At 33.7% G+C, this 20367-nt stretch overlaps 2 protein-coding genes across 2 annotated transcripts; both read right to left on the reverse strand.

Annotated features, from left to right (window-relative positions):
* Nucleotides 1-323: 323 nt before the first annotated feature.
* On the reverse strand, nt 324-5881 carry LOC143609474 (3-oxoacyl-[acyl-carrier-protein] synthase, mitochondrial-like). Its single transcript, XM_077084223.1, has 14 exons — nt 5729-5881; nt 3933-4162; nt 3118-3225; nt 2967-3038; nt 2802-2888; nt 2081-2232; nt 1911-1991; nt 1798-1831; nt 1640-1706; nt 1482-1558; nt 1341-1401; nt 791-873; nt 649-720; nt 324-566 (listed from the first exon to the last, which is right to left on the reverse strand). Exons 1-14 carry the CDS (start codon nt 5862-5864, stop codon nt 405-407), a joined length of 1422 nt encoding a protein of 473 aa, XP_076940338.1. The 5' UTR covers nt 5865-5881; the 3' UTR covers nt 324-404.
* Nucleotides 5882-7080: 1199 nt separating this feature from the next.
* On the reverse strand, nt 7081-11389 carry LOC143609473 (uncharacterized). The gene is made up of 9 exons (XM_077084222.1): nt 11125-11389; nt 10819-11028; nt 10650-10730; nt 10472-10558; nt 10311-10406; nt 10147-10200; nt 9158-10057; nt 7393-7432; nt 7081-7309 (listed from the first exon to the last, which is right to left on the reverse strand). Exons 1-9 carry the CDS (start codon nt 11359-11361, stop codon nt 7158-7160), a joined length of 1857 nt encoding a protein of 618 aa, XP_076940337.1. The 5' UTR covers nt 11362-11389; the 3' UTR covers nt 7081-7157.
* Between the last annotated feature and the right edge of the window lie 8978 nt (nt 11390-20367).

Raw genomic sequence — 20367 nt, forward strand, 5'->3', positions numbered from 1 at the left:
TTTATGGTTTGTTTAAATTTGCCATTTCAGTTCAAAAGTTTAAAATTTTGCTATTTTCATCCCTAAGGTTTAATTTTCATTGCAATTTTCATCCTTTTGGTTAAAATATTTTGGGCTGAATTAGCAGATTTTAACAAACCACATGGACGAAAATCATAATGAAAACGAAACTACATGGACGAAAATTGCAACGTAAATGAAACCTAAGGGATGAAAATAGCAAATTTTAAACTTTTGGACTAAAATAGCAAACTTGAACAAACCACGAAAACCGCATTGTGTGAACTCAAAAATTCATAATCAACATTGTTTAAAGAAATCGAGATTTCATGAAACCATAGTTCATAGTCAAAATTTGTCACAACAGACTTTAATTCGCTTGCAAATTGAACAAGATTTTGTAATCAAATAGAAGCAAATAGAAGTGCAGCATTTGTTCCTCCAAATCCAAAAGCGTTTGATAAAGCTGCTTTGATTTGCATCTCCTTTGACTTGGTCAATGGCATGAAACCTTCTTCGAAAATAGGATCCGGGCTACTCAAATTAAGCGACAAAGGAGCGATTCCCTGCACCAGTAAAACGCAAATACTTACATTACTTAAACACGATATTATAGCAGCATAATAACATTAGTTTTTATTTACTTACATGATGTATCGCAAGAACCGTAAATATCGCCTCAACCGCTCCAGCAGCCCCAAGAAGATGCCCAATAGCACCCTATATAATATGTAATAATATAAATCACTTCATATTTTACATGTTTTATTAAAAAATAGTTAAAGTTTACCTTTGTGGATGAAAAGGCTAAGGCACCAGATGTTGCATGTTTGGAAAACAAAGATTTTATTGCTTGTGCTTCCACCATGTCACCTGATTAAAAACTGAATTAATATTATTTTACATATCTATATCTATACTCTATAATAAAAAGCTATAAGTTTTGCAACTTGTCACTCTCACGTTAAACCTCACCCTTTTTAAACTTACCTTAAATAAATTCATAATAAGATTTAACACAACATATGAAAACAAAAAATGCAGAAAATAAAAAATTGTTACCATTTATGCATTAAAGAATGCTAATTTAATATTTACTTCCTATTTATTTGCAAATATTTGAACTTTATAATTATCTCTTATTTCATAAAAAAAAAACGTTATTCAATATATATCTACTTGAGTTTCTTTTTTAATTTTTGTAATTTTAATGTAAATCATTAATATATGATTATTTTTTTATTGTATTGCGCTTAATTATGAAAGGCTATATATTTTCATGAATTACCCTTGCAGTACACGGGTCTCAAACTAGTATTATTAATTAAAAGGGCACGTACCTAAAGGCGTAGATGTAGCATGTGCGTTAACATAATCCACTTGCTTAGGAAGAAGACCCGACTGTCGTTTACAAAAAAAGATAACATTTAATAAAACAAAACAACGCTCGTGCTGAAAAAATATTAACTTTTTATAAATACCTGTTTTAACGCGCGTGTCATGGCCAAAATGGCGCCTCGTCCATCCACATGCGGTTGTGTGATGTGATGTGCATCGCCTTCACAAACAAATATCATAGGTTAAGTGTCAAAACACGAACAAGTAATAATATTAGAACCAAAAGTCAACAAGGTCAAACCTGACATCCCATAACCACGAAACTCTGCATATATATGTGCTCCTCTCTTTTTCGCATGTTCAAGTTCCTACAACCAAAAGGACTGTAAAAGTTAAAATATATAAAACACGAATGTCACGTAAATTAAAAGCATATATGAAATAAAAATGATTACTGACTTCCAATACAAGAACACCAGCACCTTCTCCTATGCTGCATATAAAATCATGTTGAATAACTGCATATAATTTATATTAAAATACATATAAAAAAAAATTATTTACTAACATACACAAATCCATCTCGGTTGCAATCGAAAGGTTTTGAAGCTTCTTGAGGGGTAGAATTGTACTTTGTAGATAACGCCCTTGACCTGCATGAAGTCAAAAAAAGTCAAGAATATTGACCCAAGATTATAGAACCTAAAATCTTGGTAAAATAATAATTTAATGTAATAATTACTTGCAAAACCCTGCAATAGATAAAGCATCAATACTGGCCTCAGTTCCTCCGGCAACCATGACATCAGCATCTCCAAACTGAATCATTCTTGCTGCATCACCGATTGAATTTGCCCCTGTGGCACATGCTGTTACTGCGGCATGGTTCGGTCCCTAATTCAAAACTAATTAGGCTTGTAAACGAGCTGAACTCATTTAACTTAACAGAACAAACGATCAAACACAAACAATTAAACGAACGGGGTTTCCTTGTTCATTTTCGCTCGTTAAGAAAACGAACATGTTCGTGTTTGTTTATGTTCGTTCATTAACAGTATAAACGAATGGTCCACGAATATAGCTGAGCTAAGTTAAAAAGTAATGTGAAAAACATGTGGCCTAAAAAGTTGTTAGAACTAGAGTAAGTTGTAATGGGCCCACTAATGAATGTGAACGAACAAACTTTCACGAACATACGATACATTCATGATACATGTGTTCATGTTTGTTTGTTTGTGAACATAAACGAACTTCAGCCGAACGGTTAACGAACTGTTGACTGAACATTCGGTTCGTTTACAGGTGTAAAATACTAAAATTAATACTAGAATATGATTCAATCAAACAAAAACAGAGAAGGGTCTTAACATTGAAAATCGTACGGTACACTGTTTGCAAAATTTTGGCATATTTATAAAAAATTTAAAAGAATATATTCTGTTCACTAATTAACGGTTACATACCTGAAAGCCATACTTCATGCTTACATGACCGGCTGCCATGTTTATTAATATCCGAGGAACAAAAAAAGGACTAAGACGACGGAGTCTCTGCGGTTATAAAACAAATACCATTTATTATTTATGAATTCAAATAACCTGAAATGTAAAAGTTGCACAGAATATAACCTTTTCACAGATCATTTGTGATGCATCTAGTATATCACCGATGCTTCCAATTCCTCCACCTATAGAAACTCCCTGATTTTTTCAAGTTAGCAATATACATAAAAACAACAAAAAGAAGAATCTATATTGTATATATTATATAAGAATTTACAGTATTCTCCTTGTCTTCTTGTATAGACGGTATCCAATTTGCATCTTTAAGTGCTTCATCTGCAGCACACAGTGCATAGCTTATAAACCTTGCAATTGATTTACCATGCTGCAAATAACAAGATTAATTATACTTTCAAAGTTTAAAATCATCAAAACATTATATTAAGCATTAGAGCTGTAAATGAACCTAACGTTCGGTGAACTGTTCGGCGGGAAGTGTATTTATGTTCGTTTGTTTATTAAATGAATGAACATGAACAGAGGCCATGCTCGTTCAATTGTGTTCATCAACATCCGATAATGTGTTCGTTTACGTCCGGTTACGTCCATTTATATTCGATGATGTGTTCGTTTACGTCCGTTTATATTCATTGATATTGTTTGTTTATGTTTGTAAGTTTGTTCATTAAAGGGTTTTAACACCTTTTAATAATTTTTCTAATCTTATCATATAGATTTAAGCAAAATTATTAACTATAAAACAAATATATATATATATATGAGTATTATGTGATTAATTCATATGTAAAACTAACATATGAATATGAATGTTAAAAAAACACCAGCCTTGGTAGCCGGACCAAACCGTTGACATTGACCGTTTTCAGTTAGCCAAATCAAATATAACATTGTGCGCTCATTTGTGTTCGTTCATTTCCTTATCGAACGAACACGAACAAGAAATTTCATTCTCTTAGTTGTTCGTGAACCGTTCGCTTGTCCAATAAAAGCTTAACAGGCGAACAAGAACAAGGCCGTGTTTGGTTCAGTTAGGTTCGTTTACAGCCCTATTAAGCATTGACTTCAAGACACCTTAGAATCAAGCCATAATGACTCGTCGAATTCACCAGGTTTAGTCCCACAAGGTACAATAGCAGCCACTTTTGAAGTCAACTGATCAAATGTATACAACTGAGTGTCTTTCTCAAATCCACTCATTTTTAGGTCTTCAACAGATAAAGCCCTAGTTCCACTTTCGCCTTTGATTAATCGCTTCCACGTGGTTTCTACTCCACAACCTAATGGAGTTACCATTCCTAAACCTACAGTAATCAAAAGATGAATTCAATTACAAACGAGCCAAGCCACCCGTGAGCTACTTGAGATCGGTTCTTGAAATAGCTCGATTAACCCAAGCTTAAACGAGATTGAGTCCGAGCCGAGCGTAAAAATAAGCTTGTTTATTAAACGAGCCCGAGCTCGAGCCAATTAGCTAGCCTGCTATCTTAATAATTTTTGTTTAATATATATTTTTACTACTTATTATTATACATAAAGTTATTAGAAAAATAACTAAATAATATATATATATATATATACTAAGAACTTGAAGAAACTATTAATAACACATGTTTTTTATAAAAAAATTTTGTATATTAACATTATTTAAGTGTAGTTTTATCGCATTTTATATCTATATTTACGATTACAATTATAAAAATTAGTTCTTACACATATCTATGTTTTTTTACACGTGTAAATTTGTTGTTACATAAATTTTACACATGTGTAAACTTGCGAATTACATATGCAATCGAAATTTATTTTAAAAAAATGATAAAACTACTCTCTAACAATAATAATATATAAAAAATTTTCAAAAAAATAATTTGGTTGTTAAGAGTTCTCAAAGTTCTTAAGTTTTTTGAAGTTCTGTAATGAAACTAACCCTATTATATGTGTGTGTGTGTGGTAAAGTTATCGTACAATAATCGCTTAACATACAATAGGTGCATGAATCACACCACTTTACAAAACGCTCAAGCCATTTTACAAAAACGCTCAGTGTTAAAACCCGTTACGCTCAAATCCAGATATGGTTTTCATAATTACGCTCAAAAACGTAGTTCGTGAAGAAAAGTAAAAAAAATGATCGATTAACGATCCAGATCTGTTTTTCCGGTGAACCGATGATTAGTTGGATATATATTGACGATTTCGAGATCATGTGATGTGATTTCATTCATCAATTTCATTAATATAGATATTTTTGTACCTAATGTATGATAAGCAATTATTGTATTCTATCTATCTTTGATCTCTCTCTCTCTCTCTCTCTATATATATATATATATATATATATATAACCTAATGTTAGGTTAAAATAAAAACCCATTTGAGTTGTGAAAACTCTAGAAACTCATTCTCCACCACACGTTTTTAATTAAAGTTTAAATCTTGTAGCCTACAATTAAAGTTAATAAAAAATGTAAATATAAATATAACTTTTTCTCTCTTATGAAAACATAAATAAAAATTAGTAAAAAAATGTAAAAAAAAATAGCAAAACATTTTTTTTATGTTTTCTATGTTTTGTATTACATGTAACAAAAAAAAACATGTTAAATAATGTTTTCACGGGTTTTCACAACTCAAGTTGGTTTTCATTTTATACTTTGCCCATATATATATATATATGTGTGTGGGGGGGGTGTACTTATAAATATATAAAAATTAATTAATAAATAGTAAACGAGCCAAGCCGAGCTCAATCTCTAGCTTGAAAACTACTCACGAGCCGAGCTTTATCATCGATAATAGCTGAAACTACAGAAATGAAGCTCAATTTGTAATAAACTAATAATTATGTGTGAATTAGAAGTAATTACCGGTGACAACGACTCTTCTTTGAGAGGAAAATGGAGGCGGTTTAAACGGTTCAATTGAAGCAGTTGACGACGAGAATTGACGGCGAATACGGCGGCATAATTGAGCCGATTTGCACCACCGGCGGCTGTTGTTCATACCGCCAAATTTGATCGTCGGAGAAGGTTTTGCAGAGTTTTATCGATTATTTGATTATGGCACACCGACCTGAACCGGTTTGATAAGGAAATTGGTTTCACCCAAACCGGTTCATGAACCAACCCAAACCGTCGGTTTTGGTACCAGCTCCTCTTTTGAACAACCAAACCGTTTTTAAACTAGTTAAAGCCGATTTTAAACCGAACCAAACCGACCTGGACTAGGCCGGCCTATCTTGCTTCTAAACCGGTTTTGACCAGCCTTTGGCCAAACCGGTTTTGTACACTTCTACTTATCTTTTTTTTCTCTTTAACTATTACAAGGTTAAAGGAGTGACTAAGCCCCCTCTTTAGTCTAATACGTTCGGATCATTGGATCAGTGGTCCCAACGCAGATCCTGGATTGGTTCGGTTGGGTTTACTACAACCCAACATTGTAACCGAATAAACACGGCAAAGAGTACGCAAGCATGCCGATGATGTCCATGATATAAATCAAAAAGATCTTATAGACAGAATAATCGTTAGTTACTGAAAAATATGTGTGTAAGGGCAACCACGATGGTTTTTTTTAGCCCGGGGGGGGGGGGTGGGGGTTAGTTTTTTTAGCCGGGGTGGGGGTTAGGCTTTTGTGGGTTTTTGGTTGAAACACACCAAAGTAAGTGTAAAGTAGTCATTACATAACTATTTTTAATAAAATAAGTTAAAATGGATGAATTTGTCAATTTTGTAATTAAAAAGAGGGAAATATGCAAATAAATATTTGGGTTAGATATATAAGCATTTAAAAAGTTTTAGAGGGGGAAATATGTAATTGTCCCTGTTTTTTTTTTGGTATGTATAACTACATAAATATTAATGCCATAAAATGAACATATTTTTAATCACATTACAATTAGTTTAGTTAAAATGATATTTCAATTTATTAATTATAATCATTCAACCATTATATTTTAATGTCTTCTATTACTCTAGGTTAGGATTAGGCTTTGGTGTGTTAATTGTTATAATCATTGAATTGATATGTTAATCTTAGCATTTCCATTTATATACTTTGATTTTTTCATAAATATAAACTTAATCAGTAATAGACTAGTAGCCCACATTCAATCAAACAGCCAAGAACAATATGCACAAACATGGGTTCATTTGTATTTTATTGAGATTTGAACAGAATAATAACATATACACAAACAATGTTTGTTTACAGTCTCAATTCATTCACTACATTCGAACACACTCCAATACCACTTTACAGTTGAAACATACATATGCAACAAAATCAATATCCAGTTTAGAAAGTAATGCATGTTTCCAAAGAGGATTTAGCCAGCCACAATAAACCAGGATCATTTCTCTTCAACACCAAATAAGCTTCGGCTCTTCCGATCTCATCTTGAACAACATCTTCACAAAAACCGATCAAGAACAGTATCTCCATCGCACCTGCAACGACACAAATCAAACTCATATAAATCTGCATCGGATCATCAAACCGTAATCATAGATGAAGAAAGAAAGATGCTAACCGTTGTAACTTGCAATGTTCTTCTGAATCACAGGGTTAGCCTGCAGATGAACCAATTAAAAGATGATCAATTAGAATTCAGAAATATGAATCTTTAATAATTTATAACTACAGTTTTTATAAAATTACTATTATCATTATTATTATTAGGGGAAAGTTAACGCAGAAACTTACATAATTACACTACCTGTATATATAACTAGGTTAGAGCCCGCGCTTCACACAGGTGAAAAATATAAGACAAATAAAAAATTAGTATATGTAATACGTAAATTCAATTGTTTCATATAATAATATTTATTTATGACTTTTTTTATTAAGTTTTTGATATATTATTATTAGGAAAATTGGATTTTAATAATCCAAACTATTGGCCATTGGCCAATAATAATCCCAACTAACAATTTAACTTGTGGCAGTCCCAACTTTTAGTGTTGTTACTAACAACAATCTCAGTCTAATAAACTACTAACTCCTTTAATTATGGTCGTTAAATTTATATTAAATGACCGAAATACCCTTCACTAACAATAAATAATAAAAAAATAAAATTTAAACACACCGTTCCGGTCATCATCTCCGGCCAGCCACCATTGCCTTCACCATCTCCGGCCCGCCACTGTCAGCAACCTTCTACGTCATCATCTCAGTCTGCTACTACCCATTTCCGGTCGACCACCATCGTCTCGTCCATCACCACCACGATTTTCCGGTGAAGGAATTCTGATTGGTCATCGGTGGTGGTTTTGCGGTGGTTACAGGGTGGTGGCCGTGGTTTTTGAATATTAGATAAGCGACGACATGATGTCTACGGTGGCTATTAACGACCAGATCGATGGCTACTGTTTTTGTCGGTTCATTCGGCTGAAATGGTAATGGTTGTCAAGACCAGATCTGTATCTTTCCGACGTAATTGTCACAGCCTGATCTGAAGGATGTTGTAGGTGTCGTTAGCGTTCCACCTGTACCCAGTGACGGTTTTGGTTTCTGGTGTGAATGATGGTGGTGCGACCGGAAATGGGCCCCGGCGAACTGGTGTGTTGCCGGATTTGGTTTTCCGGTGTGGATGATGGTGGTTCGGCTGGAATTGGGGGCCGATGAACTTGTGTGTTGCCGGAGATGGTGAAGATAACAGTGGGCAGGGATGGTGACTGGAATGTGTAAGGGTATTTCAGTCCTTTAACACAAACTTAACGATCATAACTAACGGAGTTAACAATTTATTAGATCGAGATTGTTATTGGTAATGAAACTGAAAGTTGGGATTGTTATTGGTTAGATTGTTAGTTGGGATTATTATTGGCCAATGGTCAATAATTTGGATTATTAAAATCCAATTTTCCTTACTATTATTAGGAGAAAGTTGACGTAGAAACTTACATAATTACATTACTTGATTCGCACAATTAGCACGGTAATTATAATAATAATAATTATTATTAGGAGAAAGTTGACGTAGAAACTTACATAATTACATTACTTGATTCACACAATTAGCACGGTAATTATAATAATAATAATAATAATAATAATAATAATAATAATATTGAGTATTGATCAAATAGAAATTAAATTAACTTGCTAACTGTGCTAATCAAGTAGTGTTACTTTATATATACAACTACTTGATTCGCACAATTAGCACGCTTTTTTATTATTATTATTATTATTAATCAGAATTTACAAATATGAATCTTTATTCTTCATAAATATAGTTTTATTATTGTTGTTGTTGTTGTTGTTGTTGTTATTCATTATTCACATACCTTGCGCAGTTTCTTGAACTTCGTTTCATCAGGGTGTTCGATAACATTCTTGACGATCTTAACAAGAGTCTGAAAAACCAATGCAGCTTCAGCAGGACTAACTTCAGATTGCAGTGTTTCAATCGACTTTTTCAAACGATTACAAGCGATCACAACAGGATCTTGAATTCTTTGTAGCTCTTCATCATGTAGAATACCAACATCGGGATCTGGCTCATTCATTTCTTCAGATTCCATAGCTTCATTGCCAATATTATCATCCGGGTCTGGCTCATTTTTGTTGTTAACCGATTCATGATCATCCAGATCGGGTTCAGAAGTTTGTTTCTCACCGATATCCATCGCATCAAGCTTATTCATTGCCAAATCCTTAGAATCATCCGGGCCGGGTTCGTTCCTGTTGTTAACTGCTACATGATCATCGGGGTCGGGTTCATAAGTTTGTTTCATTGCCAGATCCATAGAATCATCCGGGTCGGGTTCGTTTTTGTTCACCGCTTCATGGTCATCCGGGTCAGGTTTGTTTCTGTTGTTAACCGCTTCATGGTCATCTGGATCGGGTTCATAAGTTTGTTTTTCACTGATATCCATAGCATCAGGCTTATTCATGATCAAATCCATAGAATCATCAGGGTCGGGTTCATTTTCTGATTCGGGTTTCGTTGATGGATTATTCGAGGCGATTAATAAACGTTGGTAAGCCGCAGCAACCGAAGACGCTCGAGCATTAGCTAATGAGTTAGATAAACGGTTTCCCCCAAGTTTATGAGACAAGTTGCTACCATAAGTACTAGTATCAGAAACATGAAACTCGGGTTCGTGTTGTTGAGTCCTATGGGACCCGCTTAACGAGTGCCCGCCGGATCTAGTCCAGTCTAGAGCTTCAGCCTCCTTGTTAAGCTGCCCAGATTACAATATGGGTCAGTTACAAAATGAGTGTTGATTAATAGTTTTGTTGAAAAAAAAGAAAATTGGCATGCTAGTATTACCTGACTATCTAAAGCATAGAACTTTGCATCATGCTCGGAATAAACCATATGGGCCTGAAGAAATAAAAACAAATGTGTGAAAAATACATAACTTAAGTTTCCAGATATAATAATTTGACCCATTTATGCATAATTTTTGTATTCGTAATGATATAAAAGCTTACAAGTTCATGTAGAAGAGTCTTTTTAATGCTCTGATATTTTCTAAAACCCTTGAGATCATCGGTTCGAAGACGCAAAGATATCTCCTCGCCATGATTCTGTACCAAAAATTTGAAAATTTAAAATTTTATGAAAAGAAAACAACGGAAACCAAAAAAGGTACCTTGTTGAAACCAAGGATGCACACGGGACTAACACCAACATAACCCTCGGGAGCCATTTCAGTCATGATTCCCACACGCCATTTATGCTTTACATACACAACGAAGAACACAATTACATGATATGATTATAATATTGATAAAAGCAGTTTTATTAAAAAGTTCTAACACTAGCAATACCTTATTCATGATAGCAACAATTCCTCGATCGGCAGCAAGTGTATGCATAAGTCTGAGTGCCTCTGAAGGCGGAGGATTTAACTGTAAAGAAAATATAATCATGTCATTTTTTCACAATAACTATGTATAACCTCCGTATACCACAAAAATAATCAATAAATTGTAATACCTCAATCCCGGGAAGCTCAAGCGTTTTAAAATCACCAAAAACATAATTCCCTTGAGGAAGCTTTAATGGAGCATCAAATCCATTTGAAATTCGTTGTCTATTACGCTTTTCCTCTTCATCAAATCCAATTATTCTCATGTCCATCTTTTCATTTTTTAAAACCTGATCAATCTCTTCTTTTGGCACTCCCATCATTCGTATAGGTTTCCCCTAAGGGTACAAAGTAATCAACCAATTATTAAACATTAAGCACGAACTATGCAATTATCTTCTACTATTTACAATATTAAGATAGAATATTGGTACCTCTACAATGGATGTTTCTTGCAATGTTAAACGAGAGTGTTCATCAGAGAAAGGAGACAATAATTTTGATGATTTCTTGGATTGAACAATGAGTTTCAATGTATCTGATTTCACTGCAGTCAGTTTCTGTAATTCCTGCCCTAATTCTTCAAGTGTCGAACTTAAATTCATGGTCAAAACATACTTCTTCCCCCTCCATGTAACTGATATTTCTTGAGTGTTTCTTACCTGTTCCATTCTAACTTCTGCAAGAACTACGTAGCTATTATTAATTATTATCCCCAAAAACTTGAAGAACCCTAAATCTTATCCAACTTTATATGCACAACCAGGTTACTAAATATATATCCCCAAAACTTGAAGAGCCATAAATTTTTTTCAACGCATTTCCAGGTAACTAACAGGCCAAGTTCATTAAATCCAATACATCAAACATGAATAGACAACTGGAATTCAATATTTATCCCCAAAACTTGAAGAGCCCTAAATTATATTCAATTTTAAACGCATTTTGAGATTACTAACAGGCCAACTGGCCAAGTTCATTAAATCCCATAAATCAAACATGAAATAAACAACTGGAATTCAATATTTATCCCCAAACCTTACAAAACCTTAAATTTTATTCATCTTCGGTGCACTTCCAGATTACTAGCAGGCCAAGTTCATTATATCCAATACATCAAACATGAAATGCACAATTGGAAGTCAATATTGATCCCCAAAACTTGAAGAGCCTAAATTTTATTCAATTTTCTATGCATTTCCAGTTTACTAACAGGAAAAGTTTCTTCAATTTTCTATGCATCAATCACGAAATAGACAATTAGAAATCAATATGTGACATCTAACACTGCCACTAACTACAAATTAGATCATGTTGAACGAATTCAATAAAAAGAAGCTTGCAAATCCTAGTCTCAATTTCAATTCCATATATCGATCAACGAACAAAATTAAGGTTCCAATGATCACAAAATCATCAAACCACACAATAACTAGAACAATCAGCAACAAAATTATGAAGACCAATAACCAGTCAAAAGGCAAACACGAAAATTAACGAACTCAACCGCATCTAACCATAAATTTGCAAAAAAAAAAAAATCAAAATGCCAAACGATTCTAACTGAATTAGTTACAAACAATACACAGGTATCATAATTCATAATAATTCAAACGGAGGAAGCACGTTAATCGAATTCCTAGAGGCAAAACTTAAAAAATATCGATCAACGATAGCATTTAGGCTCCGATCATCATAAAATCATCAACTCACACAATAACTAGAGCAATCATCGGCATAATTAACAAGTTCCTAACATTTTAAACGGCTAACGTGATAAAATAACTGCTACTAACTACAAATAAGATCATGTTAAACGAATCCGAATAAAAAGAGGCCTGCAAACCCTAGATTCGACCTCAATTGCATATAAATCATTCAACAAACAAAATCGAGGTTCCGATCATCATAAAAGCATCAAATCACACAATAACTAGAGTAATCATCAACATAATTATGAAGTTCCGTAACAATTCCAACAGCAAACACGAAAATTAACAAACTCAACAGCAACTAACCAAATATATAGAAAAAAACTCAAAATTACAAACGATTCTAACTTAATTAGTTACAAACGAAACACTAATAACAATCCGATAGGGAGGAAGCATGTAGCCTCCAAATCCTAGATTCGATTTCAGCTACACAAAATCGTTCAACAAACAAGATCGAGCCTCCGGTGATCATAAAATGATCAATTCACACGATAACTAGAGCACTCATCAGCATAATTATGAAGCTCAACAACAAATTAAACAACTAACACGAAAATGAACGAATTCAATGGCATGTATCCTCCATAATAATAATAACCAATTCTAACTGAATTAGTTACAAACGATACACAGATATATCTTAATTAATAACAATCCGATAGGGAGGAAGCATGCAGCCTCCAAATCCTAGATTCGACTTCAACGAACAAAACCGAGGCTCCGATAATCATAAAATGATCAATTCACACGATAACTAGAGCACTCATCAGCATATTTATGAAGTTCAACAACAAATTAAACAACTAACACGAAAATTCACGAATTCAACAGCGTCTAACCATAACTTAGCAGAAAAAACCGAAATAATAACCGATTCTAACTCATAAATCACAATAATCCGATAGGGATGAAGCATGTAATAATATCGATCAACGCTAAAATTGAGGTTCCGATCATCGTAAAAGCATCAATCAGATTAGAGCAATTATTATTAACATGATAATTAGGGCTGAACATGATGAATTAGGGCATAACATAACTAACTATTAGAACAGGTAAAATGAAACTGGAGGTTAGATTCAACAATTGAGACAGATGATGATTATTACCTTTATTATTATTATTATCAATCAATCAGAATCAGTGTGGATTGAATAATTGTGCGGATTGTAGGGAGATTCGTTGGGAGCTAAATTCACGAGATTATTATTATTATTATTTGAATAATATGTGTTTGATGGAAGATGATGTTATTATTTGTAGCTTGTGGATGGGTAACAAACTTTCAATGTGTGTGCGTAGATGCTGACGTAAGCAAGGTAGATGGTTCCAGATGGAGGAGAACGGATTTCTTGACTTTCAAAGTCTGTTAGTATCTCACGTGTAAATTTACTACGCGTATTAGTTTTTTGATTTTTGAAAGGCCGAGTATTTCACGTGTAAATTTATCTTTTAAGGTCATGTTTAGGGTCGACTATTCGACCTCTGTGAGACCGTACTTTTCTAATGGAATCCGTTAACTCTCTCCTCTGTCGGGTTTGAACCGGGATTAAAGCAGACATCTTACCACTAGACCAGATTCTCACGACTAGTGTTCTGGTTAAAAAAATAAAATTGGCAATAGTTTATTTATTTAAGACGTATCTTCTTAAATCATGTGTTAATATGTTATGGTTTGTGGTCGTAAGACATCCATGTGTCATGTAACTCATGTTATCCATACACTTACTGAAACGTCTTTAAGTGAGCGTGAGCCGTTAATACGTGACCCTGGGCACGCTCGTGAGGGCAAAAAAAAAAGAAACAAAAGAAAAAAGTAATAAAATGGATGAAACGCATACACGTGAGTGTTATTTTGAAGTAAAATTGGATTTTGATAATTCAGATTTTTGCAGTTATCCAATAATAATCTCACCTAATAATATTTGTGTCACAAATATCACCTTTTACACTTTTTTTTTCATTGGGCCTCTATTTTGTTTAGTTTTATCCGAATTTCAAAATAATGTTTTATGGGTTTTGATCGGAAGAAGAATACGAGTCAATTGATTTAAAACTTATTTAGAAACCAAGGTTGCAAAAGTCGTTAGGCGGACCCTAAGCGGTCGACTGGGGAGTTGGGTGTACTCGGAGTACTCGGAGAGTACTCGGACATGGTAAATATAAAAAAATTAATTTTTTTAATATTATATATATGTCAAATATCATTATTTTACTAATATTTATAACAAAATATGTAAATATCAATATAAATAGAAGAAATACACAATAAATTATTCTAAGAATTACTAATCATTAATTAAAAAATGATATTTGTTCTATAATATTATAGAAATAAGAATTATGTTTTATTTTTTAAGTCAAAATCAGCTCAAGTCTACCAACTAAACGTAATTCTGGCTAAGGTTGACCATCTTTGATCGATTCTTAGTAACTAGGCGGGGTTAAAGAAACTCTCCTCGGCGACGTACCTTGTAGCGAGTACTCGGGGAGTACTCGGCCTTGTAAATTACAACATTGCTAAAGACAATGCTCCAATTGACGATCGACTTGACCAATTGGAAGTTTGGGCGTTAGACACCACTTTTAAGAGGGTATCATGGGGCGTGAAGGACTCTTTTGTGAGTGTGGCAACATGCGTTAGACATATGTGCGTATTTAATACCTAAGGTGGTGTTTGTTTTTGCTTAAAACATCTGCAGGAGGCTTATGTCTGCGGGCGCACAGACATAAGCTTCTGAAGATTGTTTGTTTTTTTTTAAATAAGATCTCCAACTGCTTTTATGGTCTTAAAAAAAAAGCTATTGTTTAACTTCTTCACACATCTTCACACTTCTTAACATCCTACCAACACCCAATGTCCAACACCACCACCACCCATCGTGCACAGCCACCACCACCACCCACCGTTCGCCACCACCACCATCACCCATCGTCCGCCACCATCACCGTCACACCACCACCGTCCACTACCACCCACCACCACCGTCTACCACCACCACCCACCGTCCACCACCACCACCACCATCTACCGTCCACTACCACCACCGTCCACCGCCATCACCACCACCACCACCGTCCATCACCACCACCACCTGCCATCCACCACCAACACCGTCCACCACCCACCAACACTGTCCATGACCACCACCCACCCGTCGGCCACAACCATCGTCCACTACCACCACCCACCGTCCGCCACCACCTACCATCCGCCACCAACACCGTCCACCACCCATCACCATCACCGTGCATCACCACCACCACCCACCGTCCACCACCAACTATTTTACTAGTCTACAGATGTTAAATGACTTCTATCTACTGTGATATGTATGATAGGTAACTAATTTTCAACTTATGCAGACGATACCCAGTTTATAAAACAACAGTATTATATTTCCAAATTGCAGACCTTCATACCACATCTTCAGTTGCAGACATGAAATCAGATGAAATCAGATTGCAGACAGTTTTTGTCTTTAAAAACAAACAACACATAAGTCAATCACCCACCTTTGTTTGGCAAGTGTGTTGCCCCGCTACAAATAACCTTAGATCACGTGCTTCAGTTCGTGATTGTAAGCTATGAGTGTGTCATATCACCCTACATTCATTGGAAAGTCATTGATTGAGCGGGAGATGTCATGATTCTGGTCACGCTCGTGAGACAAAAACCAAGTAATCAAATGAAATGCATAACGATTACAATTTTGTGTTTTTTTATTATAACTAGTATTTGGATCCCTCACGTTATGAGAGTAGAAAACCGTTAGAAAAGACCATTATATTATTATAAATAAAATTTTCTTACGTTTTATAGGAAAGCTAGATTGTTGCTCTATTCTGGATAATCGATTTAGTCCAACAATAGATAACATTCTAGGCCCTAGCTAGCTGATAGCCCAATATGAGATTGAAGAGGCCCGAAAATAATACCAAGTATTTTTAGCCCAAATTCGCATCTTTTAACGTCCCAATCACCCTATTTATGACAAGTTTGTAAAAGTCGCTAGGCGAATCTTTGATAGTTGACTGGGGATTGGGTGTACTCGGCGAGTTCTCGGACATAGTAAATATAAAGAAAATTAATTTTTAGATATTATATATATGTCAAATATCATAAGTTTAGTAATATTTATAACAAATAAGTGAATATCAATATAAATAAGAAAAATCCATTTTTAAATAATAAATTATTATAAAAATTGCTAATCATTAATTAAAAAAATGATATTTGTTCTTCAGTATTATATAAATACGAATTGTGTTTTATTGTTTTAAGTCAAAATCGACCCAAGTTCACCGACTAGATATGATTCTGGCTGAGCTTGACCACATTTGATCGATTCTTATTAACTAGGCGGAGTTAAAGAAATTCGTCTCCGCAACATACCTTGTAGTAAGTACTCGGCCTTATAAACCTACTTTCACAATTATGACTCTAAAAAGAATGGATTTGATGCCGGAGAATTAAATTAGAAGTTATTTTCTAGTCCCTTAAACTTTGAGTTTAGGGGAATATATGATGTTTCTATTGTGAATGCTCTCATTGAATAGCTATGTGCACTAATATGATACGTGACATAAATTTCATGTGATGGCAGCATTGTACGTAAATGAACATTACTATCATATTGTATTCCTTGATGAATACACAACATGTGTTAGTGATTACACTTTAGTATACGCATGAACCTTTTCGTCACAAGTGAAGCTCAATTATAGTTATCATGCCCTCGTACTTCTAAGTGAAACAACATGAAAAAACACATGATTTAGATCATTAACGATAAGGAGAAAACGATTTATGATATAAAGATCCATATGGATGTTTGAATGCACATGTTTTATACATGACTAGGGCGTAAAGTTTTCGTATGACCTCATGACGAGCGGTGAGGAAAACATATGTTTGTAGTTACGGTTAAAATGATTAAAATATATGTTACGTCATTATTCGGGATAATGATTATAACAAATCAACATGAAAATGGTTATTCTACGAGACACCTTAGCAAGGAAGGTGATAACTTTTAATGTCAGTTAGCCTTAGACTCAAAACTTGTTATAAATTTAAGGTATATTGTTTTTTATTAATTTTAAATATCGTATTTTGGTTACTACCGGTCCCAATTAACGAATTGGCTGCTGACGGTCCCAACTTTTAGCATATTTGCTCCTAATGGTCTGTGATTAACAGAATCCTAATGTCGTTAGTTTCAGGTCGCCGGAAAAATGTTTTTTTTGCCGGGAAAACTCAATTTTTTCCCCGAAAACTCAACATTTTTGTCCCAAACATCTTGGTGACTTTGAATTGGATCGTTAGGAACCTTTTTCTAGTAAAAGCCCAGTTATTAAGGTCGCCGAAAACCCAAGAACCATCGTCAGAATCAGTTGATGGTGCTCAAGTGGTGGTAGTTGGTTGGTGGTGTTTTCCGGCAACAAATTTGACTTTTTCGGCCAAAAACATTTTTTCGACGACCTCAAATTAACGGTGTTAGAATTCTGTTAGTCACGGATCATTAGGAACAAATACGTTAAAAATTGGGACCGTCAGTAGCCAATTCATTAGTTCGGACCGACAATAACCAAAAAACAATAATTGAGATTAATAAAAATCAATATACCTAAATTTAAACCACGGACCGCAAGTATACTTTTAAACCGCTTCATACACAAAAAAAATGTTACATTACGTAAATCACAAGGACCCTACGTGTAATTAACTCTAAATTATACAACTGAAAAACAAATATTTTTCCCTTAATTAAATAAAAAGTTGTTGGGGGATCAGGATTCAGGACTTGAGAGGCCAATGTGTTGTTTATATTTATGATAAAGGAAATTGAGGCTACAAAAAAAAAAGTCAAAATACTGTATTCAACCGCCTAGCATTATAATACGAGCCTCCATGTTAGTTGGAATTAAAGCTTTTATACTATTTCTTTTTGATTAATTATTTGAAAGGTATTTTTATAATAAGAGATTCTAGAAAGGTATACCTTCCTATTTGATCGAAGCTTCAGGTTATATGTTGGTTAGTTGGACACATCACACATGTACAACTTTAAAAGCAAGAGTAATGAGTGTGTGAATATGTGATTTAATTGATAAAAAAAAGTTATTTGAGGTATAGAATTGTTTAGAAGATAATGACACGTTCTTGATGTGAAAAGAAAATTGTCTTTTTACACCATCTTTTAGTGTAAAAGTGTAAATGTAAATCAGCAGAGCTGCTCGTAAGTAAATTATTTGAGATTGGTACCCTAAAAGCTTAAATCAATTCAGCCTTACATTACGTTTTTGAGTTTTTTATTTAATAGTTTAGAAAAAAAAAATAAGAAAATTTTTCTTTTTTCATTCTTGAGTTTTTATTTTAAATATAAAAGAAGGGGAATGGAAAGAAAAGTTGAGTCTTTTTTCCTCCAAAAGTTTCCTGCCAAATATGGCCGGATTGTGAAGGAAAGTTTATTGTCCATTACAATATTACCAATTTACCCTATTTTAATTCTCTTTTCCGTTTGGCTATGAGGACATAATTGTAAAGTTATAAATTTTTTTCCTATCTTTTCCTTCCAATCTAATTCAAGAATATAATTAACACTTTCTTTTCTTTTCTTTTCTTTTATTTTAACTCGAGAATCTCTTTTAAGTTTATAATTTCTTTTCCTTTCTTCTCCTGTTCAATGTTATCACTTATCTTTTAAACCCAAGAATGCAGTGTTAGCCTAAACTGAAAGTTGTTTAACTAACTAGTCTGATGATCAAGCCGCTTATATTGAGTTTTATTAAGCTCATGAGTCTACTTTTTGTGTAAATAGTTTATATTTAATATAGTATAAATATGTTTTGTTAATAATTATAAATTATAATTATAACTGTCTACGAAATTAATTATATACATAAATGAATAATAAATGGATTCGGTTGACTCGATTATATTAAATAAGCTTCTCTTAATTTGTTTGCACCCTCTAACATAGAGCTACATATAACGGTCAAAATACGCGTTCAGGTTATTTTTTAAAAATGTTTGCTTAAAAATACAACATTTAGTATCATGTGGTAAGGGATAATTCTTTTATTTTATTTATATATTTATTGATTTATTTATTTGATACTCTTTTTTTTTTTTTTCTGAAAAGCTATTTGATACTCAATTCACTACTTATTTTCTAAATCTGAGGATAGGAATAAAAATAGGGCCACATGAGTGTGTGTCTGTGTGACAAATAATATCAGAAACAACATCGAACTCATTTTTCGGCGAGGAATAAATATAGGATTTCGTAAGTATACTATAAGTACCCCACATACAGGAACAGGAACAGGAACAGGAACAGGAACAGGAACATTAACATGAGTTTCCCCGAACTATGTTTATGTGGTTAAAAATGTGTTACATAATTTCCTACTAAGATTAAATTTGTGATTTTTGAGGTTGATTTAGGAAGTATTAAGTATGTTTTTAAATGATAAATTAAAAAGAGCAAACAATCTTTTTATGGGTTTGGCAATTTTTTTTTTCACTTGTATATATTTTTTATTATTTCAACAACATTTTTTTAACAATGGATGCTTCCTGGCACTAACCCGCGAGGTAAAGACCAAATTGTCCAATGATAGCTTTATCATTATCATGACTTTTCTTATGAAGGCTGAGAGTTCGAGTCTTTGTGTAAAACATTTTGTTTTGGGTCAAGTCAGGGGATTAACCTATTTGTGGGTTTTATCTTGGGTGGGTGAGTGGGTTGGGTCATTAGACGGAATAGTGATCGATTTGTCAGGATGATCCTGGGTGTCCGGGCCGTTATAAAAAAATAATAAGATGCTAAAATACCTCTTTGATGACAACTTTAGGCATGTTAGCATCAATAACCATTTATGTTACCCATCAATGTATAATAAGTACCATTCATGTAAGTTTTAATATTTAGGGACCAAAGACAGCAATACATT

Source organism: Bidens hawaiensis, unplaced genomic scaffold, assembly GCF_021521415.1.
Source record: "Bidens hawaiensis isolate Kalapana, Puna unplaced genomic scaffold, B.hawaiensis_p1.1 tig00419659_1, whole genome shotgun sequence".
Lineage (NCBI taxonomy): Eukaryota > Viridiplantae > Streptophyta > Magnoliopsida > Asterales > Asteraceae > Bidens > Bidens hawaiensis.

Bases quoted from the DNA above. Each gene is read 5' to 3' on its own strand.
- LOC143609474 (XM_077084223.1), bottom strand. From the start codon at position 5,864: ATGAACAACAGCCGCCGGTGGTGCAAATCGGCTCAATTATGCCGCCGT. The intron at 3,039-3,117 runs GTAAATTCTTAT...TGAAAAAATCAG, and splicing joins AAGAAGACAAGGAGAATACT to GGAGTTTCTATAGGTGGAGG. The intron at 874-1,340 runs GTACGTGCCCTT...GTTTTTAATCAG, and splicing joins TGCTACATCTACGCCTTTAG to GTGACATGGTGGAAGCACAA.
- LOC143609473 (XM_077084222.1), bottom strand. From the start codon at position 11,361: ATGGAACAGGTAAGAAACACTCAAGAAATATCAGTTACATGGAGGGGG. The intron at 10,559-10,649 runs GTATTGCTAGTG...GTGTATGTAAAG, and splicing joins TTGTTGCTATCATGAATAAG to CATAAATGGCGTGTGGGAAT. The intron at 7,433-9,157 runs GTATGTGAATAA...GTTCATCTGCAG, and splicing joins AGTTCAAGAAACTGCGCAAG to GCTAACCCTGTGATTCAGAA.